Source organism: Sinocyclocheilus anshuiensis, unplaced genomic scaffold (genome assembly GCF_001515605.1).
Source record: "Sinocyclocheilus anshuiensis isolate Anshui unplaced genomic scaffold, SAMN03320099.WGS_v1.1 scaffold86, whole genome shotgun sequence".
Taxonomy (NCBI): domain Eukaryota; kingdom Metazoa; phylum Chordata; class Actinopteri; order Cypriniformes; family Cyprinidae; genus Sinocyclocheilus; species Sinocyclocheilus anshuiensis.
In genome coordinates this window covers 2,016,328-2,044,210 of record NW_015547662.1, presented here as the reverse complement: position 1 = coordinate 2,044,210, position 27,883 = coordinate 2,016,328, and the positions used below count along the sequence as shown (strand labels likewise).

At 38.6% G+C, this 27,883-nt stretch overlaps 3 protein-coding genes across 7 annotated transcripts in view; 1 reads left to right on the top strand and 2 right to left on the bottom strand.

Annotated features, from left to right (window-relative positions):
- LOC107702334 (long-chain-fatty-acid--CoA ligase 1-like) overlaps positions 1–17,549 on the top strand; it is a 37,271-nt gene extending 19,722 nt beyond the window's left edge. For 3 of the 4 annotated variants that reach the window (XM_016504617.1, XM_016504619.1, XM_016504618.1), the window contains exons 19-21: positions 455–556; positions 725–796; positions 1,620–2,605. In XM_016504617.1, the coding sequence (XP_016360103.1) occupies positions 455–556; positions 725–796; positions 1,620–1,760 (315 nt within the window). In that variant the 3' untranslated portion in view covers positions 1,761–2,605. Of the gene's footprint in view, positions 1–454; positions 557–724; positions 797–1,619; positions 2,606–17,537 lie in introns of those variants that run through there. The other variant, XR_001635750.1, reaches the window with a different exon arrangement.
- Positions 5,458–11,925, bottom strand: LOC107702336 (caspase-3-like). Of its 2 annotated transcripts, none has more exons than XM_016504620.1 (7): positions 11,809–11,925; positions 11,098–11,340; positions 10,591–10,733; positions 8,178–8,306; positions 7,791–7,966; positions 7,572–7,680; positions 5,458–6,840 (listed from the first exon to the last, which is right to left on the bottom strand). In XM_016504620.1, exons 2-7 carry the CDS (start codon positions 11,157–11,159, stop codon positions 6,611–6,613), a joined length of 849 nt encoding a protein of 282 aa, XP_016360106.1. In that variant the 5' UTR covers positions 11,160–11,340; positions 11,809–11,925; the 3' UTR covers positions 5,458–6,610. The 2 variants fall into 2 exon arrangements, with proteins under 2 accessions (XP_016360106.1, XP_016360107.1); XM_016504621.1 differs by having other exon boundaries at positions 11,098–11,331.
- Positions 17,341–27,883, bottom strand: part of LOC107702333 (protocadherin Fat 1-like) — a 113,421-nt gene continuing 102,878 nt past the window's right edge. Inside the window, exons 22-28 of the mRNA XM_016504616.1 lie at positions 27,376–27,533; positions 26,095–26,551; positions 25,846–25,999; positions 25,050–25,160; positions 23,755–24,401; positions 23,500–23,637; positions 17,341–18,995 (exon numbers count right to left, since the gene is read on the bottom strand). Of these exons, the coding sequence (XP_016360102.1) occupies positions 18,322–18,995; positions 23,500–23,637; positions 23,755–24,401; positions 25,050–25,160; positions 25,846–25,999; positions 26,095–26,551; positions 27,376–27,533 (2,339 nt within the window). The 3' untranslated portion in view covers positions 17,341–18,321. The remainder of the gene's footprint in view (positions 18,996–23,499; positions 23,638–23,754; positions 24,402–25,049; positions 25,161–25,845; positions 26,000–26,094; positions 26,552–27,375; positions 27,534–27,883) is intronic.

Genomic DNA, 27,883 nt, shown 5'->3' with positions numbered 1-27,883 from the left:
GTCTTTCATACTTTTCTGGACCTTGACCTTGTTATTTACTTGGCAGTCAATGGGACGGTCACGGTTTTCATCCAAAATATCTTAAATTGTGTTCCGAAGACGAACGAAGCTTTTACGGGTTTGGAACGACATGGAGGTAAGTGATTAATGACAAAATTTTCATTTTGGGGTGGAGTAACCCTTTAATTTGATACCCACTGAAAGGCAGCGGCTTTCAAACTGTCCCGTGCTTATTTGTGTTTGCGCTCTGTAGTCTGAAGGCCATCAACCATTTCTATTTACAACACAATTTGCAGAGTTGAGCACTGTACCCAAACAGGACCCTGGACTTAATGACTGTCACTTCTACACAGCAGTGAATCAGAGCGTGTGGATGTGGTTTGGTGGGTCAGAGGATAGAATATGTGTGGGTATGTGCTATAAGTGAGAGTAAACCCATCCTGTGTCTTTGTAGGCATGTTTAGTGGGTATTGTGGTTCCTGATCCAGACTTTCTGCCAGGATGGGTAAAGAAAAGAGGCATTGAGGGCTCCTACACTGAAATGTGCAAAAGCAAGGTAAAACACTTACACAGAAAAAAAGACATTTGAAAGCTCTTCAATTCAATGCTTTAATTTTTTATTTGCTGTTGAAAGCATTAGGACTTGAGATTTTGAATGAGCTGTAGTGTTTAAATGGCCTGAGCCACCCTTAAAGATCTGATGTCTGATATTGTGTTTAAACAGGAACTGAAAAATGCCATCTTGGAGGATATCATTCGGCTAGGCAAAGAAGCTGGACTGAAGTCCTTTGAACAGGTAAATCTAATGAACACAATTCTTGATAACTTCAACTGCTGCAAATCACCTTTTTACACAAGGTTTTAAACCAGGGTCTGGGGATCCTTGGTTGTTCATAAATTACTGTAGGAGGTCCGTTAACTCACAAATAACACACAAAATGTTTTTTAAAATTTTGAAAAAAATCTTTGATATAGCATATTTAAAAAAATAAAATAAAAAATCTAAATATGAATAAGAATTAATTTCTAAACAATCTGTGCAACAACCTTTTAAAATCATAATTAACTTTTTTTATACAGAATAAAAATAATATTTCTATTAATAACATAAGTGTAGCATAATGTAAGTTATGTACATTATGTAACGTAATTGTTAGTGTTGATCAAATTTCTACATTAATTTAATTTTATTTTCCAAAAGAGAGATTAACATCATTTTAAGAATGCATTCTTAAAAAGAATTATTAAAATAATGTTAATCTCTCTGTTGGACTATAAAATGAAGTTAATTTAGAAATTGGGTCTACACTAGTTTAGATATAAAATATAATTTGTATAAATGTATTTTACAATTATTATTACTACCAATAGTATAATTGTTATAAATAGTATAATTTGAGATATACAGAAATATATATTAAATATAATTATGATAAATATTTTGAGTCCCTAAATAATATAGTTATAGTTAATATTAAAATTATTATTGTCCTTAATATTGTTAATCTGAAAAGTAACTTTTTTTTTTTTTTTACTGGGGTCCCTGGGTCAGAAAAGTTTGATGACCCCTGTACAAGAATGACTCTATTCTTTTCTTATCTCTGTGTTTGTGTGTGTAGGTGAGAGACATTGCCCTGCACATGGAAATGTTCTCGGTTCAGAATGGACTCCTCACGCCAACACTGAAAGCAAAGAGAACCGAGCTGAGAAACCACTTCAGAGAGCAGATAGACCAGCTCTACGCTAAAATCAAAATGTAAACAACTACAGAAAGAGTGAGAGAGACACCCGTCTACACTGAGGGTGAACTAGAACACCCCAAACATGCATACTTGCAATGTGGTGATGATTATGAAGGAGGTGCTCCAGTTCTGTCATGCTGTTCCATCACTCACATGGTGGGGAGAGAAGGACCACTGCGGCTGGTACTTTTGTCATTTCTACCACTTGGAGGTGCCACAGTCATCTCTCAGAAGAGGTGAAGTATGGTCCCACCAGCGAAGCACATACCAAACATTTCATGAGCCCTGCTATTCATCTGTGATGGCAACTGGAAGTGAACCACCCCAATGCTTTAGGCCGGTGAATGCCTTGAGTGTAATAACCCAGAACACACCTGCAAGATCATATAAAACAAACCGACAAATGCCAAAAAGGTTTCTGATTTGTAACCCATGTGCAGATATTTTTCTCAACACTTATTTAAAATAGAGTGGTTTCCATTAAACTTCAGTAAATGGATATTTATCAGTGCTTACTATTTAAATTTATATTGTGAGTCACAATGCTTTTGTTATGGTAACAAACAAATGGTATGGTTATGTGTTTGACATCTGGTCTAAACAGGTCTTTTCTGTATCTAAATAATAGATTTTCACTGAAATTGACAGTGAACTGACATCACAAATTGGTTCTTGTTGGTACTCAGATTCCACTAACTGCACTTTGAAATCTCGGTACATCTCAAATGTGCCTCTCTCCTGGAGATTAAACCTTGTATATAGGTTATCTATTTATGTTTGTACATCTTTATTGTATTCATGTAAATTGTGCAAACAATTATTTGTAGCATGTGGGTGTTGAAGAGAGAAATAAACTGATGGCATTGTCTTTTAATAGTGCTTGGGTTCCTATTCATTAACGTTGTAACAGTGCCTATGTTAAAAAAAAGGGAGCTTCACACAGTGAAATTGTAGTATTTCTGGTTCATATTCCACAGAATAGCCAAGACAGTGGGAGTGATCTTGGAATGGGTGAAAACTGCGATATTACACATAAAATTAAGTTGAGTTTGTAGGTTAAAAACTCAAAGAAAACACAAAAAATATTAATACTCTACTAATCACAAGAAAAATGTGACTTGTGGTACAGAGTTGCTGTATAAAAAGGCCACTTTGTTGCCCAATATTTTATTCTCTGGTGCCATTTTTTATTTAAAAATGTTATTTTATTTTATATTTAAAAAAACATCAACGTGGGCAAAAAGATTCCATTACAATATAATGTGTACCATAAAGAACTACTCTATGACCTGCTACTAAGAGTACAACAATGATTTTCATATAATTGAAAGAATGAAACTGAAAAGGCAATGAGGTATATGGTAAAAGATTAATGGATGAGAAACTCCTCTCCTTGCTTCCATTGTCGTTTACTCTCACCTGTGCCTAAGGCTATTGATCCGCCTGAGCAAACTTTCTAAATAAAAATACCCAGAAATTCAAGAAACTAGTCTCACTGGCTGTCAGTGTCCTACACAATTTATAGACACTGGAAGCAGAATAATATGCGTTTTGCAACCTGGAACCAACAAACACACACATTATAGGTTCAACTGTCCTCTGGAAATAAATTTCTATAGTTTCCAAACATCATTTGATTAAAGGGGTCCTATTATGCTTTTTCACTTTTTGAATTTTAGTCAGTGTGTAGTGTGTATGTTTGGACATAAAAAAGATCTACAAATTTACAAATCTCAAAGTCCACTCCAAAGGGGGGGGGGGGGGTAAACATTAAGCGGATGAGACCCACGTCTGCAGGGCAGGGACGTCCAAAATGTATAATCTAATAAAGGTAGACAGCGACGACCAGCCGGCGGCCTTTCCCTGGTGAAATGGGCCCTCACACCTATAAGGCATTGCAAGCCAGCTGAGGCATAGGCCAGAGCTATAGCATCTACTATCCAATGAGATAGTCTTTGCTTTGTGACCAGCAGCCCTTTAGAGCGGCCTCCAAAGCACACAACTGCTCTGTTTGTCTAAAAGACTCAGAGCGCTTAATGTAAACTCGTAGTGCCTGGACAGGGCACAACAAATTGGGACCTTGTTCGCCATCTGTTCCAGGGAGGGCTAAAAGGAAAATGACCTGGGCTCTAAACGAGTTGAGAGCACCTTCAGTACATAACCGCTGCGTGGTTGAAGAACGACTTTACAGTCATTGGGTGACTCAAGACAGGAAGCACTGACAGACAGGGACTGCCAGACTTCCCTGACTTGCCTGATAACCCCCACGCCCACTCGTCAGCGTCAGATGCCGTCAAGGACATGGAGTCGTTGATGACCACCCCTTCTTCAGAAGCGCCAAACGAAAACCAGGCCGCTCGAATCCGACCAGGATGCTGATCCTCACGTGCAAAGCACACCGGCGATATGAGGCGCTGCGAGGGGAGTGAGGCACGCGGGCGCTGGGCCAACGCAACATCACGAGAGGCCAAGAAGATAGCCTGCTGTTCCGCTGCTTCTTCCTCTTGGGAGAGAAAGGAGTCGGGAGGACAGAGCGGGGAGGACCACTTTCATGAAAGAAGGCGATCCGCGAGCGAGTTCTCGCAGTGAGAACATGAAGCCTCGGTGAGTGCAGCCTCTGCGTGGGCAACCCCCAGACAGGCGACACACTCATGGTGACCGTCTGCTTCGTGCAAGGGTTCCTTGCACAAGCTGCACTCAAAGCGACATTAAAAAAAAACGCGCTTGGAAAATTGCTCAGAAATTTGCCCTTTTTTCCAGTAGCCCCTCACTGAAGAACAAAGATCCAGGGGGCGGGGTTGGATCCACATCTAGGGGGTGGAGATGGTAGGTTTAGGGGTGGAGATGGGTGGGTTCAGGGATCAGGGGGTGGAGACGGGTAGGTTTAGGTATATGTAAGGTGAGAGGAGTTGGATCTGGATCCAACCTCGCACCCTGGATCTTGTGTTCTGCAGTGAGGACCATCTCCTTTTTTCTGTCACCGGATGGCCGCAGGGAAACTCCTTCCACTGCTGATGGCTTGATTCCACGGCGGGAGAGCAGGCTGAGCTTCTTGCTTCAGCTTCTTCTGCTTTATCGCAGAGTCCACGAAAAGATGGTCTCGACGCTGAAGGAGAAGATTCTGATGAAATGGCGCTCCGGGCCGATTTATATAGCAGTCAGCTCCGCCCCCCTCTGGCAGGCTCAAGCGCCATAGGTTTAAGCAGCTACACAAACGTTAACAAATCAGGCTTCAGTAACAGAGTAAACAGGAGTTTCCCCAAACAAGTTGTCAGTGACGACGCAACAGAAGTTACCTTTCAATAGTTAACAAGCTATAAACGATACTCAACGAAAGGTTCTGTGCATCCCTGCGCAACACCCTTAGCAACATAATATAGTGTAAAATCTATTCCATGTATTTCAGCTAAAAACTTTGTGTAATGAATTATGAGTGACCCTTGTTGGCATTATGTTGCGTCATTCACCTTTAATTTTGAGGCCACGTCCTTCCAGCTGTCTTCTCATATGGGAGGTAGGTTGATATGTGTGTGTCTGTGTGAAAGCCCAGTTCCGAACAGCGGAGGAAATATGACTGTATTTCTTGTTTCTTTTTTGTTTCAGGTAAGATAACGTTACTGTATGTCCATCAATTTACTGTAATGACGCTTCCAAACTAAAAGACAGAAAAGCAGAATTATATAATTTAATGAATTTACTTCAAAAAAGTAGCATGCATACATTTTTGGTTTTAATATTTGTACTCTGTGGTAACCATTTTATAAAAGCAGTAAGGGACTCCAGGCGTGCTGTATTGTGAACAAGTCACGGCCTCTCGTACCTTATTGCTTAGATATTGACTAATCATCCAGTGCACTGCAGAGCTGTTTAATTACATACAAAAGCTCTAGTTTACACACAGAGAGAGAGAAAAAAAATATGTGCAATAAACATGAACAGTATGTTTTTCCATGTATGTGTACATTAGGATCTCATATCTAACACACAATGCATGCATGACCTGAACTGAAAGAAGTCTATGCGATTTTTCTCAGATGACTGTTGCTATCAGGCTGTTCATAATCATCTTGAAAGGACTAAACAACGAGCATTCCAGATTAAATACAAAATTAAGCAGTGTGGTAATAATGGTGTCCATTACCACAAAAAGTGTATTATATATGCACCTACAGTGATGGTTGTTAAACCCACAGACTTCAACTTAAATCCATTGCTGTCAATGCTTGTACAAGTTTTTATTTCTGTGGGAATGCACCAGATGCCACTGATACCGTGACTTGATTTAACCCCAAGTATGTCTAAAAATGCATCATTTTGTCTTAATGGAAACCTACACATAACATTTCAGAAGTTATATCAAAATCTGTTAACATGGTTCAGTGAGAGGCACCTGGGAATAGTTCTGATTGTTGTTTTTTTGCTTTTCATATTAAAATAGGCACACTGGCTCTCCTTCAATTAGGATTAATCTCAGATCTTACCGATTTAATGCCCAACTCTGATTCCCTTTCAACAGTCAAACTAGCGCAATAGCCTATTAAAATCCCTGATTACTGTAATTCTAAAAATCCCAACATGGCCTGCCACTGGTGATTGCTCATTATTCGATTTTGATTAGAAAACCAGAGGCAAAGGACACGAAAAACAGTATATAGTCACAAGGTAAACAAAAACCCGAGCACCTATATTCACGTACAATATTTTAAATGCCAATGTGAACTACAATAACAGTCCTGAGACAGAGAAATCCCAAACTGAGCATCCAGCTAATGCTCCTGTGAAAAAAAGGGTCTTAAACTCAACCCGTACACTATAGCTGTGATATTGATAGAACAAGCTGGAAAAGCTCTAACAGTTCCCTTGTCCCTTCAAGCAGTGAAGTGCATCTCTTTGGTGAGCATTGAGACAATGCAGGGGATTTGTTTCTTGGCGTCAAAGCCAGGCAGGTTGGAGGTCGACTCAAAGTCGAGTGCCACTTTATGATTGACCCTGGTCATGATCTGCATGAGCTCTAGTTCTCTGCCATACTTTGCTATCATTTCACAAAGGGACTGAATGAACCAAGAGCCAGTCATCGTGTTTCTCCAGGAGTAGTAACCTGACAGAGGAAAGAAACCCGTGTGTACATTAATGAGGAAAAAAAATTAACTTAAATGATTTTAGCAAATGGCTGCAATATAACAAAGAGTGAAAAATTTAAGGGGGTCTGAATACTTTCCGTACCCACTGTATATGCATGTATGTATGACTTGGTTGATTAATTAATCAGCATATCGTGCAATTAATTCTATTGCAAATTAAAATCAATTGACAGTCCTAAAAAATAATAAATACTATCAGTAGCCACATTTATACACAAAAATACAGTAAAAACAATATTGTGAAATATTAAAATTTTAAATAGCTGTTTTCAGTCAATAGATATTTAAAATAAAATGTATTCCTGCGATGCAAAGCTGAATTTCCAGCATCTTTACTCCAGATTGTAAGTGTCATATGATCCTTCAGAAATCATACTAATATGCTGATTTGCAACTTAAGAAACATTTCTTATTGTTGAAAACAGTTACGCTGATTAATATTTTTGTGGAAAATGATTAATAGAAAGTTAAAAAGAACAGCTTTTATTTGAATAACATTATCACATTATAAATGTCTTTAGTGTAGCCTTTGATTAATTTAATCTGTTCTTGACTGAATAAAAGAATTGATTGCTTTCAAAAAAATAAAAATCTTAGTGGTCCCAAACTTTTGAACAGTACATTCTGTTTGTGAATATTTTATCCGATACTCACAGGAAGCGTTTGTGTGGTTAGTTTGTGTCTGTACCTGGTGCAGTAGAGTACGCATAGAGGAAGTCCGCCTCCACAGGGATCCTCATAGATTTATCTGAGCTGTCAGTCTCCACACCAGGATCCAGTTCTGTACCTCTACAAGCCTAGATAAACATAGCCTTCATAAATCTCAAGAGTGAAAACAAGTACTCCAAGCCCGCTCATTACAAACCTCACACTCACATCTGTTCTCACACACACACACTGGACATACCTGTATGAAGAAAAGTTTAGGCTTTCCCACTAGTGATGGGCAGCGGTCTCCTCTGAACAGGCTAGTTAACTGTTTGAGCTCCACAGACGTATCAGTGCCGAAAAACACTCCCTCATCTCCATGACTGAGCATCACACACACTAATGAAGCACAGTGGCTGTGGTCGTCACAAGAAACTGCGATAAAACAACAAACAGCCACGAATAATTACAATTACAATTGTTAAAAAACAGAGTATAATTATCAATTACCATCAAATCTGGGTATAGACAACTGATTCAGTGTAATTTTGTAATATTTCAGTTGCCACGCCAACAGATCTGAGAGCCAAGAGACAGAATATTAGATTTTTTTTTAAGAATTTGTGCAGAGTTGAATACGCCATACCTGCTGTTAAAACCTGCTTAATCTGCACAACTGTCTGGTCATTGTAGACTTTCACAGTGTATCCGAGCTTTCGAAACACATTCATTACATTTCCTGCATCTACGTCAGTGCCATTGCGTTGGTTCATGCCTGAAAGAAGTGAAGAACAAATAACCATTGGCTATATTACACATGACTGAAAGTACAAAGCATGATTTTTTTGTTTTGGTTATTTTAAAAATTATGTACATTTTCATATATATCTGTGTATATACTGAATATATAAATATAATATTCAGTGTTTTCCCTGCCATTATATTAGGGGGGCGGCCCTAATTCTGTCATTTCTGTCTCTACGTTACATGGTCGCGCTCTCTGTATCGCGCACAGCGGAGTTCTGCCCCGATGCGCATAACGTCTGCCGTCTCACTAATGAGGACATAAATACATGAACAACATCTCCAGAACTGCTCTGAGAGTCACTTTGTGAGCATTTTGCCGTTTCATTTGAGTAAAACTATCCTCATCATATCACATAAACACAGGACTGTAAAGGTATTCATGGCAACGCGTCAAAATAAAAGTTCGGTTTAACTTGAAGACATTGCGGCAGAAATATATTACTATTGTTCAGTAGAATGTACGTAATAGGCTACTACAACTACTAAAATTATTAAAACCTTATTTTTCAGCAATAATCATACAATATTTCTTCAATGTTTTAATTGTAATATTAAATCCCCTTTATTTTCCAAAAATATATATTTTAAATTTTCATTAATTAAAAGATCAATTAAATGACTGTTTTATGCCTTAAAAATGTAAATACACAACACAGAAAAATCATTAGGCTATTGTAAGAATAAATGAAACTTGTTTTTATGCTTTCAAATAATTAGACATGTTAAAACACAGAATTTGGTAACAATAAAACATAAGGTTGGAAAAAATAAAAACATTTCATAGGGCCCTAAGACATGTTTTTTGATTAATAACATTTAATTTAATCATTAACAAGGAGTCCAGAAAAATTAAAACGGAAAAAAACAACCCCAAGCCATAAATCTAGGGGAAACACTGATATTTAGAGTTATATAGCGTTATGCTGCTCAACTTCATTCACTGTAGCATTTATTACTATCGATTTTATTTATTTCGTTTAACACTCATGTTGTGTTCTGGTCATTTTGACCCGGAGAGGATTTTCTTGCTCCCACAAATGCTAGTTAATGTTGTCACACACTGTCTAAAACTTACTGACTCACATAGGGTATAATTACTTACCAAAACTTTTTTGACAGTCTTTGTACTTTCCCCCCCCCCACCCTGTTACACTTATGGTGTTCCCAGTCAAAAATGACCATTCTACAAAATGTTATCAATTTCTCATGCTACATTATTAACAAGTCTTAAATGCAATCTTTTTTTATCAACTGGTTTTCTGTCAGTTAGCACAGGTTTTGTATCCAACAAATAATGCTTTTTCAAAAACTGAGGTGCATATGATCAGATCAATGAGGTCTCCAACCAGTCAGTTACAAAAAGAAAATATAGCTGCAAGCAGCAATCACGGGGCCAAGCACTCCAGAGGCAAATTGAGGAGCTAAGCATGGCATGGAGCATCAGACCAAATGCAACAATGAGTAATAAAAACAATTTTAAGATGATTGTAATTGAAATCATAAATACAACCGGACGAATCAACTTGAATTCCATAACTTTTTGCCAGCATGGTCTGAAGATGATCTGAGCCAATTTTGGTGAGAATCAGACAAACCGTCTAGGACGAGTTCGACAAAGTAGGTTTTACGAACAATTAAAAATAGCGAAAAAATAGCGATTTTTGAATTTTGGCGTTCATTCGACTCGGCATAAGCCAAGGATTCAGAGGGAAAAAGAATTTTCATTTTGTGCCTTATGGTTCAAAAGTTATTAGCATAAAGAAATTGCAACTTTGGATAAGTGGTGGCGCTAGAGAGTTGGAGTTAGAGATTCCAAACTTGCTGTGGTTAATGTTGAGACTGTCCTCTATCAGTGTGCCAAATTTCACAACTTTCCCGCAAGCGGTTCTAGAGGCTGCCATAGACTTTCGGCGGAAGAAGAAAAATTACGCTAACGGATACAATAGGTGCCACTGCAACTTCGGTGCTTGGCCCCTAATAAAAACCTGTGCAGGAACACCAAATTAGAAGACCAAATTAGGTGAAGGTTTTTCTGGCCACTGAACCATTATAGGCCATAACATCAAAATAAATAATCACCTTCATAGTTATCAGCAAAAATTTCAATATCGGTACGTTCCTAATACATTAACTAAATTTGTTCACCGTTCTGTTCATAAGGTAAATGCATTTCAACAATCATCTGAGTTTGATGAGCATTTGAACTGACAACCTTCACAAAAACACCTTCAACAGCACAAAACAAGTGTCACCTGTGTTGGGATCAAAGTTCTTGTTGTTGATGATGATGCAGTGGCCAATGCTGGGGTAGTTCAGGCTGTATCTGAAGGCATGTGACTCAGTCTTAGCATCAACCTCAATGGGCTGCAGTCCGGATGCCCCAACCACAGCAGCACTGGACAAACATGATTGAACTGACTGTATTTCATATAATTAATGGGATTACACAGATTTGTGTAGGTCTGTTCTTTAGTTCCATTTATACTTTATTCATTTAGAACTGTAATAAAGAATCATAGACTAAACATATAAATAATAAAAAATTATAAATGCTCATATAAATAATAAACGTTAAATTAAAACCCTTCACGGTAATAGACCTAAATGCTATAATAATAAACAAGCAGCAACATGTCAGTCTATATATTTAAACACCATAGTAACAAAAAGAAAAGAAAGCGTTAGTGAATTCAATACTGTTTTTAAACTGTCAATGACTTCGGAAAGCTGCACAGCAACAGTCGTCATGCTCATCTTACTCTGCTGTATCCTCGCGCCGAGCGTCCACGCAGTCTCCGTTCATCTCCAAACGTTTAAACATCACTTTTAAGGATAAAAAAGGTTTCTTCTCCAGAGGACGCTGGTGGAAGTGTAACTGGAGACGTATAAGGCGTTATAACCGGCCCTCGGAGGCGGCAGAATGATCACTGCAGCCGCATGCCGGGTGGATTTTCTTTGTTGTTTGTTGACTCACACGACCAGCCAATCAGAAGCTGCACGAGCTGAAAAAAATGCAGCGTAATATATCAATTTGTCAAGTCAAAACCAGCAAGATCTCTCTTACAGCTGTAGATAATTCACATAATGGCTTTGTGAGTCATAAAACCCAGTGAGCTGTCTTCCTAGACAGCGTGTTCCAAACGTGCGAGTTCACAAAGCGCCCAACTGTAACGTTAAAGGTGACATAGCCATTGTAATGAAGGTCAAGTTCCGCGTGCCCTGCCAATGCATGGTGAATATAACAATACATTTGAGAAACCTGAATGTCTATTTAATAGATTTGAAGTTGAACTACTCAACTGCACAAGTACATCCAAGAGTGCACCGTCTATTTAATAAAAATATTAAAGCTATGCAGCCGTATATGCATGGCGTTTCTTTGTCTGCTTTTCAACGGATACCATGTAAAGATTGACTAAAACACAACACCTAAAACTTAAATGTCAGAAAACAATAAAGTAGATGCTTACCAAAATCTTGAAAATATCCTGTTATTGGGAGCTTGTGATGTACAGGATTCCGACAACAAAGCGGTTGCTCAGCATCCAGGAAGTGTACTTTGCTCAGGCTACAACTCTTTGCTTTTGCGCTTGGCTATTGCGCTACAATATCGCCATCTGCTGGATAGATGCTTCTTACACAAACATTCTGCCACCTGAAAATGTTCAGGATCCTCTGCGCTAAGTCAGCTCAGTTACAGGCCTTTATCAGTTATGTGCTAAACAACCAGTGTTGGGGAAAGTTACTTTTAAAAGTAATGCATTACAATATTGCGTTACTCCCTAAAATAGTAACTATTTACGTTACTTAGTTACTTTTTATGGAAAGTAATGCGTTATATTACTTTCGCGTTACTTTTTAAATATAAGCAGGGCTTGATTGTTTTTAATATAAGAAGTTCTATTTATAGCAAATATAAAAGCCCTTTCACACCAAAAAGTGTAATGAATAAACCTCAGGCTGAAGCAAAAGTAAATTCACGTCTGTACAGTAGAACGCAGGAGAAGAAACACTCTTCAGCAATAAAAAAACAGCACAATTGTTAGTTTCTCTAAAGTCATTTTTGCTTATTAGGATGGTTGAACTGGATCATCAAAGGTCAGCAGCAAAGACATTAGTTAATAAAATGGGATTAGATACATTTGTGTTATTTAACATATTTAATTATTGCAGGTTTGCGTCATATTCTGAGTAGCATTATTTTTATTCATTTTGAGGAATACTGAATCTGTGTTTTGTTTTGTTTTTGTGAGTGATTAATGCATATTCATATTTATTTTGGAACTACAGTAACATCTTCTGATTTCTCAACATGGGTTTAGGCTTCACTGTATCCATATTTATAATATAAAGACTACACATTGAAGTTAGCTATTTTTTGGCTTAAACTATGTTGTAGTGTTTTACACTTTTATTTATTTTTTATATATACAAGGTGTTGTTCCATTGTTCATTTTATAGTATCCTTAGGCATCCTTTTCCAATACATTGTTTCTTTTGCAGAGGTAGCTGAATCATATCTTCATTGTCCTGTTGAAGGAACAGACATCATAATGAAATGGCAGGCAGGCAGGTTTAATAAGAGGTCCTTAGACAAAATCTAAATATTTACAAAGGATTTTAAATACAACGGATTTTTTTTTAAAATAGAGATATTATCATTTAAAAAAAAATCTGAAAAGTTAAATGAAATGAGAGATGACCTACCAAAGCTTCAGTGCTCCATGGGCATGGCCACTTCAGGGTGTGCTGGAAACTTGGAGAGTCTCTGGGGTCTTTTCTCACACGTTTTTTTTGTGCGGATGCTGAACCACATCTACATTGTCCTGTCGAAAAAAAACAGTAATAGTAAAGTGAAATTGAAAAGTAAAAATGTAATGTTAAAGTGAAAAGTAAAAACGAGAGACTTACCGAATATCCAGTGCTCCATGGGCACGGCCTCTTCCAAGTGAACCTGGTTGCTCCCTTTAGAGACACAGAGAGTCCTGGTGATCCCTTGAGGAACCTGGCAGGCATAGGTGCTTCCTCTGAGGATGCAGTTGCCACAGGTGCTCCCTCTTGGAATGAGGCATGCACCAGTGCTTTATCTGGGGACCTGGCCGGGACAGGTACTTCCTCAGGGGATGCAATGGGCACTGGTGCTTCCTCTTGGGTTGAGGCAGGCACTGTTGCTTTCTTTTGAGACGAGGTGGGCACAGGTCCTTCCTCTGGGGACAGGCAGTGGTGCTCCCATTCAGGGTCTTGGCAGGCCTTGGTGGTCCCTTTGGGGGCTTTAGGGGCAAAGGTGTCAAGATGACATCCCTTTTTAGATAAAGTCTAATATTTTCAGGGATTTTCAGTTTTCCCCTCAGTTGATGCCTGGCATGCACAGATGCTCCCTGTAGTGACCCATCTGCCACGAGTTTTTCCTCGAGGGACGAGGCAGGCACAGGTGCTTCCTCTTGGGATGAGACAGGCACAGGTGCTTCTTTAGGGGACAAGGCAGACACAGGTGCTTCCTCTTGGGATGAGGCAGGCACAGGTGCTTCTTTAGGGGACGAGGCAGACACAGGTGCTTCCTCTTGGGATGAGGCAGGCACAGGTGCTTCTTTAGGGGACGAGGCAGACACAGGTGCTTCCTCTTGGGATGAGGCAGGCACAGGTGCTTCTTTAGGGGACGAGGCAGACACAGGTGCTTCCTCTTGGGATGAGGCAGGCACAGGTGCTTCCTCTTGGGACGAGGTGGGCACAGGTCCTTCCTCTTGAGACAAAGTGGGCACAGGTGCTTCCTCTTGGGATGAGGTATGCACAGGCGTTTCCTCTGGGGACTTGGGGTGAACAGGTGCTTCCCCAGGGCACGAGGCAGGCACTGTTGCTCCTTTCAAAGTTTCGCAGTAGTTGGTGGTCCCTTTAGGGACCTCAGGGGAAAGGGTGTCAAGATGACATCCTTTGTTAAATAAAGCTTATTTATTTTAAATAAACAGGCTCTCCCTGTTGGTACTTAGGAGAAACAGGTACTCCTTGTGGGGCCTCCACTATTCCCTACCACTGGTCTGAAGTGAGGTCCCCGCATTCATTCTTCTTAGATGATGAGTACGATAGATCTTCCACCTCCATTACTGCCCACCACCGCCCTGCAGGGAGGGCCATGATGAGCTCATCATGCTCATCAATGGGGCTGAAGTGCATGGTTGACATGCTCAGTATAGTGGATAAGTGTCTTTGCTGGTGGTAAGACAGATTATCCAGAAGAGATGCATAACTCTGAAACGCTATTTGTGTGTAACAATGAACTGTAAAACACTGTGAAAGAAAGAGAAGAGCTGTGTAAGCCCAGAAACTGGTTGCCTTAGTGTTTTAAAATTCAGATTTTTTTTTTCAATTTACTTATTAAAAGGGTCATAGGATGCTCATTTTCCACAAGTTGATATTAGGAGTCATTCTTGTCTACATCTGCTCCAGCGGTGAAACAATGGCGGACTGATGACAGCTCACTCAGGGCGGGTCTAAGGTAAGATGCCAGTCCAGTCTGTGCTGAAACGCTACTGTCAATCAAACTATCCTGGGAGGGGTCTGTCAGTGTGACGTCACACAGACAGGCATCTGAGATCGGCTCGATTTGAGAAAGGGGGAAATCATTTAACCAGATTAAAAAAAAAACACTGGGTGGATTTTATTTAATCCCTAAAAATAATATCCCCTTTTTCAAATCAGGCCGTTCTCAGCTTCTTGTCTGTGTGACGTCACACGGACGAAGGCCGCTCCCACGACAGTTGATTGACACTTTATAACTGATATAAATTGGAAAAAAAGCTCGTCTTTTGCCCAGTAAGTTTTGTATATTTAACAAGGTTAAGGAAGTCCATTATAAAATCCTTCACAAAATCTATCCCGTTAACTCTTCCATTACTAAATATTCTGACATTGATGAGAATTGTTCATTTGTGGTTTTATAGAAGAAACAGCTGCCCATTTATTTTTTGATTGTAGCATTACTAACAAATTTTGGGTCGATTTAAGTTTTTATATTTTTGGCACTATGAATGAGGTGTACCATTTTGCCCTCAAAGATATTATTTGTTATTATGAAAACCCAAAACACGTTTCTTTTGAATATGTTGTTAATTTCTTTATTTTGTATGCAAAATTCTTTATCCATAAGCAAAAATGGCGTAAGTCCTCTTTGTGTCTTACACTTTTCCTTGCTGAATTCAACTCTGTAATTTAATCTCTTAGATTGATAAATAACAAAAAAAGTTTTTTTTTTAATGTTTTATGATGATGTGTTTAAAGACACGTTAACTTTATTATGATGCTTTTCTCTTCATGTGAGCTTAAACCCAGGTTTATCTTGTTGTTGATGTAAGTGTAAGTATAAAAGTTGTCAAAGATTTTCCCTGATGTTTGTATTATGTTTTCTGAAAGTAAAAAAAAAAAAAAAGATAGTTGATTGACACGGCCATTTTACCTTAGACCCGCCCTGAGTGAGCTGTAACAGTCCGACCGCCATTGTTTCCACGCTGGAGCAGGAGTAGACAAGAATGGCTCCATAGCGATTGAGGTGTTTTGTTGTTAGATGTAATAATGAACATAGCAATCGTCATTTACTCCCGACATCTGAGCCGCTGAAGACGCAGTGGATTACTTTTGTTTGTGAAGGGAATGCGCCCCTAAATGCGTTTATGTTTGCCCGAACCATTCGTGATCCAGCTTCACTTACAGCAGAAGTGAGTATAAGATTTATTTTTTATGAATCTTTGCAATAGCTGTTCCTAATAACTTGCTAGTTAGCAAATTTTGCGGCTAAATGCAGCTAAAGTAAACAGTCTCTCAGAGCACTGTTCATCACCCCACAGAAGAGAGGGGCGGGTTCAGCAGAGCTCATTAGCATTTAAAGCAACATGCAAAAAACGGGTTGATTTCTGCAGAGCTGTTTTTGACGGTAAAAAGGGTGTTTTTTTTACACTACCATTGAGAAATTTTAACCAAAGTATGTTATACTCTTTTATAGACTATATGTTATAGTCACTTAAATATGAATTGTTAACAGTATTTGTAGGAAGTATTGCAGGGTCACACGTTTCTTGCTAAATCAGTATCAATATTAAGAAAATATCATCTCTCTACAGCAGTTATACTGTAAGTTATGCTCAAAGTAGGCTTAATGTAGACTGTAGAGTACCTCTTTATCATTGTAAAGAGGTCTTTACCAACAGTTATTTATTCTCTGATATAGTGTATGATGGCTTTACAATAATCAACATTTACTAATAATTAACAATTGATTAACCGTCCCCTTATCTCTAATAAACTGTGGAGATCTGTTTAGATTCATGTAATGGGTGGTCTGATTCTCTTGCTAATGTTTAGGCATTTTACTTGTGGTAAATTATGTTTTTTTGGGAAATGTGCCTAGCCAATTTATGTGCGACTAACACACTTTATAGGATTTTGGCATGAGTATAGTAGTTCAGCTTGGAGATTGTTTAAGCATCAAAGAAAAGGGAAAAAAACCCCTGATTATTCTTGGATCAGTTATATCAGGGCTGTCCAAACTCGGTCCTGGAGGGCCGGTGTCCTGCAGAGTTTAGCTCCAACTTGCCTCAACACACCTGACTGGAAGTTTCTATGCCTAGTAAGAGCTTGATTAGCTGGTTCAGGTGTGTTTAATTAGGGTTGGAGCTAAACTCTGCAGGACATCGGCCCTCCAGGACTGAGTTTGGACAGCCCTGAGTTGTATCATAAATAGATACCTTTATAAGGAGCAACAATGACCTGTTTTTTTTAAGGGTCTCTAAAGATCATTCCAACTGTTTGTTTCAGACAGTTGCCTTCACTTTCTGACAGGAATAATGCATCTAAACTGCTATCAACACAGCATGTACTGCTCTAATCACAGATCAACACATTCAAGCATTGATCTCCCTTTATAAAAGTGAAGTATTTCAAGTTGAATATCTTGATTGTTCTGCCTAAGTGTCTTTGTGTGTATGAAAAGTAAATAAACGCATGCAAGACGAACACCCATTTTAGAGAATAATTTATTGCCAGTAGTAAAGCAGTTAAGCTAGTGGCAGTATTTAATAAAAATCATGAAACAAGACCATAGCATTGCTCACACAAACGCAGACCCTGAAAAAGTCACATGTCTGTGAATAATCTCGCACTATAAATATATTGGGTCCCATTTTCATGGTCAAAAAATAAAGATGTTCCAAAGTCACAATTTACAAAGAACAAAAAAAAAAGAAAGAAAATAAAACATAACACATCACAAGAATATGCAGACATCCTTTCAGAAATGAACATGTGTTGTGAAGATCACACATTCAAATCCTTGACATTTGTTTATGTATTTTTAAAAATTATTTTCTTTGCTTGTGAATGGACATACAGTAAGGCTGATACACACCATTTGAGTTGGTAAACTACTTTTTCCTGTCTTTCTTTTTTAAAAAAAAAAGCAAAAAATATCTACAAAAACCTAGTAAAACCTTGAAATCAAAACTGTACATTAAAATTTACATTACAAATGAATGAGGATTTGTATAAAAAATCAGTTTGCATGGTTATATCTATACAAATACAGATATCACCTTGATGCTCGAAATGATGCTTGTCTCCCATTATCCATGACAATATATCAGTTATATTTTCTGTGTAAATTGTACATCTCAGCATGATCTTGTGCATGATGATCAACATATTATTTAATGGCACAGCCAAGTCTAATGTTCTCCCCAATACTGTTAAATAATAATAATAATATGAATAACTGCCCACAAGAGCTACTGGAGAGAACTCGTGTTTAAGCACGTCTTTTCAAAACCTCTCTTGAGTGAGATACATATGTATACAATGTGTGCGTTTGGATGTTTGGCATTTACGTTAAGTGTAAGACTACGTTTGTGTACCGTGTATGTGGTGTGGTTATGGTTTGAACACACAGTCAGTCTCCTGTAGCAGGGTTTCATTTAGGCACTTTTGATATTCTGGATCCAGTGTCAGACTTCAGTATGCTGCTGCTGTTGAGAGTCCAGCGGCGGTATGATGAGCCTCTGAAACTGCGCTCCCTCCTCCTCTCCGCCGCTCTCATAATCGCTCATCATCACTTCTGACTCCTCGCAACAGGCGGACATGTCCGAGCAGGATGCCGTGGACGTGTACAGCGAGAGCGACATGTTATCGGCAGCGGGGGGATCGAAGTCGCGGCCATAGCCCAGCGGGAAGCCTCCGTGCCGGTATCCTCCGGTGGAGGATGATGTGATGGTGCTGGTGGGGTTGGTCTGGGGTTCGGGCTCTGACGAGTAATGGTGGTGGGGTAGGAATTGGGTGAGGCTGTAGAGTTGGGGTAAGGGCGGTCGCTGGCGTACTCCAGATCCTCCGGGACTAGAGGGGGCGCTGTTTAGCGCTCGCGTGGTGGGCTGCAATGTGCCGTAGCGATCCCCGTACTCCGGCACGGGTGGAGGAGGGGGCAAGTCGTCGTGGGAAGTAAAGTCATCGGGTGGAGGAGGGAAGTCGCTTTCAATGTCGTATCCGCCGGTATAGTAGTCCGTGTCCAACAGGGCGGGGTCACTGTAAATGGTGGGTGGGGCCTCCACTACCTCATACTGAGGAAATTCCTGGATTCCAGGAAGTTGAACACTCGGCATCCAGTCAGATGTGTCCCAATGATAGCCTGTCGGACAAAAATAATAGTAAGCATCACAGTGACAGGCCGCAATACAAAAAACAAAAACAACAACAACAAAAAGATTAGATTAGGTTTTACACAAATAAGAAGGGCTGGGGTCAATATCAATTCAACTTCAGAGAGGTCAATTTTAGTTTTGAAAAAAAAAAAAAAAAGGCATTCATAACCCATTTTGCTTAACATTAATGTAGTATAGAAATTAGAAGTTGAGCAGGAAATTATTGAAATAATGGCAGCCATAATCCCTTCTTATAACACTTCTGCCGTTATTTGCTATAATTGACATAACTTTTATTACACTAATGTTAACTAACATTATGAAGAGTTTTTTATAATAACATGCACTAATGTATTATTGACAATAAAATAAAAAAAAGAATAAAATGAAAATGCATTATTATCAATAATTGAATTCAATAAAAATGAAAATATATTTTTTTATTTTTTTGCAAGCTCTTATAACACTTCTGCCGTTATTTGCTATAATTGACATAACTTTTATTACACTAATGTTAACTAACATTATGAAGAGTTTTTTATAATAACATGCACTAATGTATTATTGACAATAAAATAAAAAAAAGAATAAAATTAAAATGCATTATTATCAATAATTGAATTCAATAAAAATGAAAATATATTTTTTTATTTTTTATTTTTTTGCAAGCTGGGATAATGTGCAGGATTTTCTTGTTTCTATATTAAATAATAATAATAATAATAATAATAATAATAACTTAATATAACAAATACACTATAATGTTAATAATGTCGACTTGAAATTGACCTAAAATTAACAGAAAATCTTTCAATGCAAATGTTTTTCGTCAAATGTTAATTTGTGTTTTGTTAAAATGTTAAAAATGTTTTCTGTGCACTAAATGAAGTTGAATTGACTTCAACCCTTCATAAACCACACAGTTAATACCAGCCAGGTCATTTAAAACCAGCATGCAATGTCAGTATCACACCAAAACAATGCAGATCATTCAGAGTGCACACAAATACACACACCACGCATGTACAGTAACTCAGAATATGTCTATTGTTTGTAGATTTACAAAACAACCTTGACAAAATATGACAATTAGTCAATACTTTCAAAGATTAATTTGTAAACATTATATTATTAGGGAGGGTGTTTTAAGGTTACTATTATAGAGCAGTTTGAGGGAATTTCAGGGAGACAATACCATGTTTAACTGGGAAAACAAAAAACTTTTTGTGATGAAAAGCTGTGACAAAAATTGCACAATATCCAATTATTTCTAACGCTACCAAAAGAAGTGAGTTTATTTCAGACTATTTTTGTCACAGATTTTGTGGACATGCAGAGTTTTGTTATATTGAAGGGGGTACCCAAGCCAAAATGAAATCAAATGGAAAGGCATCAGGCAAACTGTACAAAATAAAAATAAATCACCTCTTGGGTTCTTGTGTTCATGAGCCGAGAATGACTCTTTAGATAAAAAGCAAACAGAATTGCATAGAAAAGAGAGAAAGAGAAAATGTCAAATAATAGGAGACCGAAGAACACTCTGGAAAAAAAGAGTGCAGTACAAGGTGGATACAAATGTAAGGGCCATGAAGTTATGAGATGATCTTCATGCCATTTGCTTGCACAGAAACAGGTGAAAGACTGAAGGTGAAATCAGTCTTGGAAAGACTGCAATTTTCCATCTCAAATGAGCTGAACAATCATGTGCCACTGAAATCAAATGAGGCACCTGATTGGCTAATGATGCATTTGATAGAAGATGTGATCGGTCATTTTTAATTTCTTTTGTCTTTCTAGATGTGATATGGGTGAAGAAAATGGCATTTTGGAGACTTAAAGGGTTAGTTCACCCCAAAATGAAAATTAGGCTGCGTTTTTTACAAAAACGCATCGATTCGCTACAGGAGGCCTTTGTTCACCCCCTGGAGCCGTGTGAGACACTTTTTTTTATGGAAAGGTGCTTTTTATTTCGCGTCTTTTGGACTGAAGCAATGCAACACCAGCTGAGTGCAACGATAGAGCTTGAAAGATCAAAGACAATTTTTTATATAACTCCGACTGGATTCGTCTGAAAGAAGAAAGTCATATACACCTAGGATGCAGCGAGGGTGAGTAAAACGCAGCCTAATTTTCATTTTGGGGTGAACTAACCCTTTAATAATTACCCACCAAACACTAATGACACAGATAGCCAATAATCAGCAATGAAGCAGCAAAAGAATACCTTCATTCTCCACCGAGTCAACAGAGCTGACAAGGTGGATTACTGTCACTAGGGAGGCTTGTAAGAAGGGCAGATAAGAGAAATCTAACATTAATTTTTCAAGTAAACATGACTGGAAAGAAACACTGGAAGTCAAGACTGCAAGGGAGAGAAGAAACAGACAAAAGCGTTTCTCACGATGAGACATTGCATTCTGACATCTGACAAAACTGATGGATTGGAACTGATTTACTGGCACCATCAGAACAACAGATACGAACAGGTTTTATGGGATTTTGGCTTCTGACAAGGGTGTGATCTGAGGGATGGGTTAATGGCAGAGGGATTCAGTTGTGTCGGGAAGGCACACGTCTGGGTTGAGCTCTGGTGGAGGACGGTGGGAATGACGCTGACACTGTGCTCATGATTACACACATTAACAGAGAGATAGAAGGAAGGATCAGGAAAATTCTCAAAGATAAAAGAGAACAAAGACACTCTCTAGCCCCAAACCAAAACCAGCAGATGGAGAAAAATTAAAGAAGCAGAGGAATATGTGGGTACATGGCCATAAGGAAATATGGACAATCCATTTAATATAATGCATTAGTGTTCATCAGAGGTTCAGTGGGGGAGTTGATAGGGCAAGGTCAGTGGTTGAAAAGGTCAAATGAGGGTCAAGAGTCAATGGTTAGATAACTGTAGTCCCTTACACATGACTTATGTCAGGGTGTGCAAAACGATATTTAAAAAATTATATAGCAGGTTCAGACATGATTGTTCAATGTCTGTCAGACATGTGCTCATGCATTCAAAAACAGTTGAATGAAGTGCAGCAATAGAATTTGAGACGAGATTTAAAAAGTTGACTTTTGGAGTTGGGCAGTTATTGTTTTTTTGATGTTTATAGTGGCGAAGCTTAAATAGCAAAAACTGTGAGATGTAACTTCTCTTGTTTTCACACAATCTGTTATCTACAGTACTACAACTTGTTTGAAATTCTCCCCCTTCAAACCACTGCTGCTTAAAAAAACAAAAAAAAAAAACTTAATTTAGGAAATGGCATCCTGCAGTAAAAATAAGAATCTTTTTTTTTTTTTGTAATTGAAATGAAGCTTAAATAAAATAAAATGTAAAAATTATAAGAAAAACTTGCCTTGGCAACTAACTGAAATAAGAACTAAAATGGAAATTAAATAAAAGAGATCCACAAAAGCACATAAAATTGCTAAAAGTTAAACTAAAATGAAACAAATATTTAAAATATTAATAAATAATATAAATAAAACTTAAATAAACACTGCCATCCTCAGGGATCCCTAGTTTCAATGCATTTCTCAACACAAGCATCATTTGGTGCTTTGATCGGCCAATATCTAACATGCATAATATAAGGATTATAGTGCGTGAGTGATGATATACACACTTTTGACTAGATTCACACTGCATCAGATTCTCTCTTATCTTGTTTTTATTTTTGCATAATAATGATATCATCCTGCAAACTGTGCAGTAACCATTTGCTTCAAAAGGTCAGCAGCAAATGGTTCAAAACTGAAACTGTTTGTAATTTAAGCACTGTTACAAGGTTTGACCTGACCGCAACAGCGCCGGGGGAATGCTATTGCTTGACAGTTTGTTCCCTTCAGTTCAACGCACCGGGGAACGCTGCCACAAGTCATGTGAAAGGGCCCTCAGATACAGTAATCAGGATCAACAGAAATGTTGTGCTGCACTGTTGTGGGACAGAAGTAAGTTGGCTGTATCTGTATATATATATATATATTTACTATTGTGCTAATTGAGTTGATTATCTGAACGTGCTGCTCCCGAACTTTAATAAAACATAATTTGATCGGTTTTGAATCTCCTTGGACCTATTTCAACGTCACAATGACAAATTTTGCAGTAAGTAGACAAGTTTGCAGGTGTGGCTAATACTGTCCACACTAATGCAGCACTACTGTTTGAATAGATTTTTATCTATTTCTTCACAAATTTGTTTTTAAATTAATAGGCAGCATTTGTTGTATACTGTCTCTATGTATCACAGTATGCAGTACACTAGGTGGTTTTATTCCAAATATAGCCTTTTTTGGCTACTAAAGTAGCTGTATTCTTTCCATAATATTTTTTTTCAGTTGGTTTACAGAGTAACATACAGTATATATAATTCTGAAATCTGAAAAAAAAAGCATAAGAATGTCTGACAAGTATATCTGGCTGGTTACAATCTAGGAGTCATTTATAAGATGAGTGAAAGCAAATGCATTCTGTTCCATACGTACCATTGTCGTCACATGACTCGGACTGGAAGGAGCTGAGAGAGTGGACCTCAGACATGCTGCCTCTAGTGTTGTAAGGGTGACAGGCACTGTCCTCCACCGGCTTCTTACCTAAACACGGGTCCAAGTCCACCACTTTAGCTGTGAGGAGAAGACAACAGTCACACAAACTTTCACTCACTCACTGAGCCCATTAAATAGACTGTCTTAGAAGTCACACGCAGGACACTTGGATTGCAGATGGGACTCCGTACGTACCATCGTAGTCATAATCCCAGCTGGGCTTTTGTATGGAGTCGCTATCAGACACTGAGTTGGAGGGTGGGGGAGGAGGCAGGTTAGGTGCTACACTACAGACGGCCACTGTCTTCCTGTGCCCGTGCACCGAATCAGGGTTGAACGTGCTGAATTCTGGGTGCTCTGGTATGGCCGAGCCCTCAAATGAGTTGCGGTCCAGATTGTTGCGGGAGTCGCTTGGAATGCTGGGAGTGTAGGAGATGGGCCGTACAGGGACCTGCGGTGGGATGTCAGAGTAGATGTTCTTGTTGAGTTTGGAGTCGAAGTACGGCCGCTGGAGGAAGGCGTGTGGGGCTCCTGTGCCTACGCCGAACTTGTCGTCATCGTCAGATTTGGATTTTGAGCGCCGGCAAATGCGCTTGCGAACCACAACGAACAGTAGGACGATAAGAAAGATGCTGGCAACGAAGACGACGATTCCGATTACTTCCTCCAGGCCGATGTTCCAAGAGGTGGAGACAAATTCGTTGCGGATTTCGGAACGGAGTTCACAGTGGCGCCCACTGTAGCCCGCAGAGCAATTACAGTTGAAGGAGCCGTACGTGTTCTGGCAGTGACCACCATTGCCACAAGGGTTCTTCAGACACTCATCTACATCACTGAGGCACCTAAACTCACACACACACATAAATTGTACTGTAAATACACAGCTGCAGACTCAACCTACACTATCATTCAAAGGTTTGGAGTTTTTTGTCATGTTTTTGAAAGAAGTCTCTTATGCTTGCCAAGGTTGCATTTACTTGACCAAAAATAGAGTAGAAACAGTAATATTATGAAATACGACCATTTTAAATAACTGTTTTCTTTTTGAATATATTTTAAAATGTAATTTATTTAATTTACTGCAAAAGTTTCAGCAGTCCACGACACCTCAGAAATCATTCTAACATCCTGATTTGGTGCTCAAGAAACTTTTTTTTTTTAAATAATTATCAATGTTGAAAACATTGCTGCCTAATATTTTTGAGGAAACTGTCATTCATTTTTTTCAGGATTTCTCAATGAATAGAAAGTTCAAAAGAACAGCATTTATTTGAAATGGAAATCTTTTATAAATGTCAGTATAATTACTGACACTTTGAATCAATTTAATGCATCACTGCTGAATAGAAATATTAATTTCTTTCATTTAAAAAATTCTCATCTAGGTACATCTCAGTCGAAGTAGCATCTCATAAAGAAGCTCTTCATGATGCTCATTTGATATATTTAATTGAGTTTCACAGGTTTATTAGATGGGTCAAAAGATGTACCTGTCTCCTTGGAAACCTGGATCACACTCACACACGGGACCATCCAAGCTATCAATGCACTTGCCGCTGTTCTTACACGGGTTATCTGTGCAGTATGGACCCAGCTGACACCTGATAGAAAATTACAAAGAGCCAAAATGTCATTCAGAAACTTCACAAACACACAACTTTAGATAAACTTTAAATAAGAAAAACTGTGTTTGGATAGTTTTTAATTGCAGTAGAAATTTCTCAAAGAGAAAATTGATTCTGTCTTACTGAATTAAATTTGATTATCAATCACATCACCTCCCAAAGCTTCTGATTAAATTTCCAATTTAATAGGAATTACTGAGAAAGCCGCATGGATTTCTGAAGTATTTTTCTTTAGTTTGAGTCAGATCATGCATATTAATGAAGTTTAATTAATGAAAATATTGACAGAGCTTACATTCTGATTTGGCTACATATCTGGACTATACTCAATGACATTAAAATGGAGAAAGAACAAATTAAATTAAATATCAAACTTTAAAAAATGTTCAAACAGAGGAACAGGATGTACTGCTATGGGGTCAAAGAAAAAAAAAATGTAATTAAAAGCATTAGGAACAAATGAGTCATTTAACATTTAAAATGAAAATGAATGAAAAGTAGACACATTTATCTGCTAACAGAGTCAGCAAAAAAGAAAGATAGCACAATCACATGTTTAGAGCAAACTATTTTTCTAAATTTAAAGCAAAGTATCTGAACACCATACAGGTTGCTCAAGTGTCAGAATAATTCCTATGGTCACATGCGCATGTGTTCTCACCGTTGCCCAGAGTACTGTCCTCTGCACTGGCAGTAGAAGTCTCCTCCTCGTGGGATACATGTGCCTCCATAGAGGCAGGGGTTAGAGGCACAGGGGCTGATCGTGACTTCACAGTGAGTGCCCATGAACGCAGCGGTGCACTTACAGAAATACCCTACAACACACAATAAAGCACAGCACATTAGTCAGTCCTATATTTGAATGAACTACAATTACAAAAAAAAACAAAAAAAAAAACACCATGCATACCTCCATTAGGCAGTGATGAACATGTGCCTCCATTAGTGCAGGGGTTACTGGAACAGCCCTGGACTGGAGGAGCCAAGCTGCATCCGGGAGCCGCCTCGACCAGCTCCTCCAGGACGGAGTGAACCCCTCGAACCTGAGACAGCGGCAGCTCCCTCCCATTAAACACAATCCCCTCCAGACAACCCCGCAGCCCATTTACCACAAGTCTTCCTGAGCCGGACGCCGGCCGTGCATGACCCCCAAAGTACATGCTGGTGTCCAGGTTGAGTGTGCGCAGAGTTCCCGGAGCAGTGCCAGACGCAGCGTGGACCTGATCTAGGACCAGTCTAGCGTAGTTGCCATCTACCTCGAGAGAGACAGTGTGCCACTCTCCATCACTGACCTGGGTACTGTGCACGGACACCACACCAGGACCACTGCCGCAGTCGAACTTGTACTGCAGGCGGCCGTTCACAATCTGAAACAAACACACACAGTCTTGTCTTTCATGCTGACCCTATATTAAAATGACAAACATCTGGAATCAATTAAAATATTTAGTATTTCAAGTCAAATCCACATTCACTATTGACAGTCAAAATATTTTAAATAATTATTTATATATTATTACATTTCTTAAAAATAAACTGATAAATAATTCTTAAAATATAATTATATTTATAAAATAAAATAAATCAGCTTATGTGAACCTGTCCTTTTAAGTTGCATGTTGTATGTATAAATATATAAATGGGTATCTCTCAAAACCTAGTAAGTCACCTAAATGGACAAACCAAGGCAAATGCAATGTTTTGGGGCATGATGTGCAAGGTTTTATTTTTGCACATTTTTGGGCATCACAGGCATATTCTGTGTCATCATCTTTTTTGGACTGAAAACTAGCTTATGATGGCCAAAAATGTGTGCCTATAAAAGTTATTGTCTAAGTAGGCAGTTTATTAGTTATTTTTAAACAGCCAAAAAGATGACTCTGTGAAGTACTTCAGGTGTGATATTGTAGTATTCCGGCAGTTAAATTGTTTTAACAGATGAAATGAGGAATGATTCTTCCGGGATAATCAGAATCAGATTATTATTATAATGTAACAGCAGGGAGATGACACTGCTTGCATTTCAGTCCCAGACTCCTTTGCTCTTTCTGTCAGTTGTGTGGTTTTCCCTCACCAAATTGGAATGCGTGAGAAAGAGCTCCCCTCTCTTCTCCCGGCTCCAGAATAACTCCTTTTCTGTTTTCTCTTCTTTTTCTTGGAAGGACTGAAGGGGTTAAGAGCACACACTCACCTCCAGTATGCTGTAGTCTGTGCCTTTGGCGTACATGACAGTGGCGTGGGTGGAGAACGCTCTCAGTCTGAGGGACAGCTTCATTTCTTCCTTATTCTCGTTCTCCATTAGCCTGTACCGTGCATATCCATTTCCGCTGAATGTTAAGGACTGACGCTCTACAACACAGAGAGCAAACCAAAACAAATTATAAATGATGCTATCTATCATAATGTCCACAGCCAACAATATGTTTTTAATGCAGCAATAATAAATGTCCACTTCATGCACAAAATGTTACTGCTTGAAACGCTGCAAAACACAAACCATTCATAATTCAGCATGCAATGACATCATCTGTTCGATTTGAAACCGCTAACAAGGAAATCAGTGTGGTTGAAACGTCATCCTGGGTGGTTTCTTATTGGCTTACTGGTTTATTATTGTGAACTAAAACTAAAACCATAATAAAACATTTTCATTACTTAAAATAAAATAGTCATTAACTGAAATAAAATATAATATTATA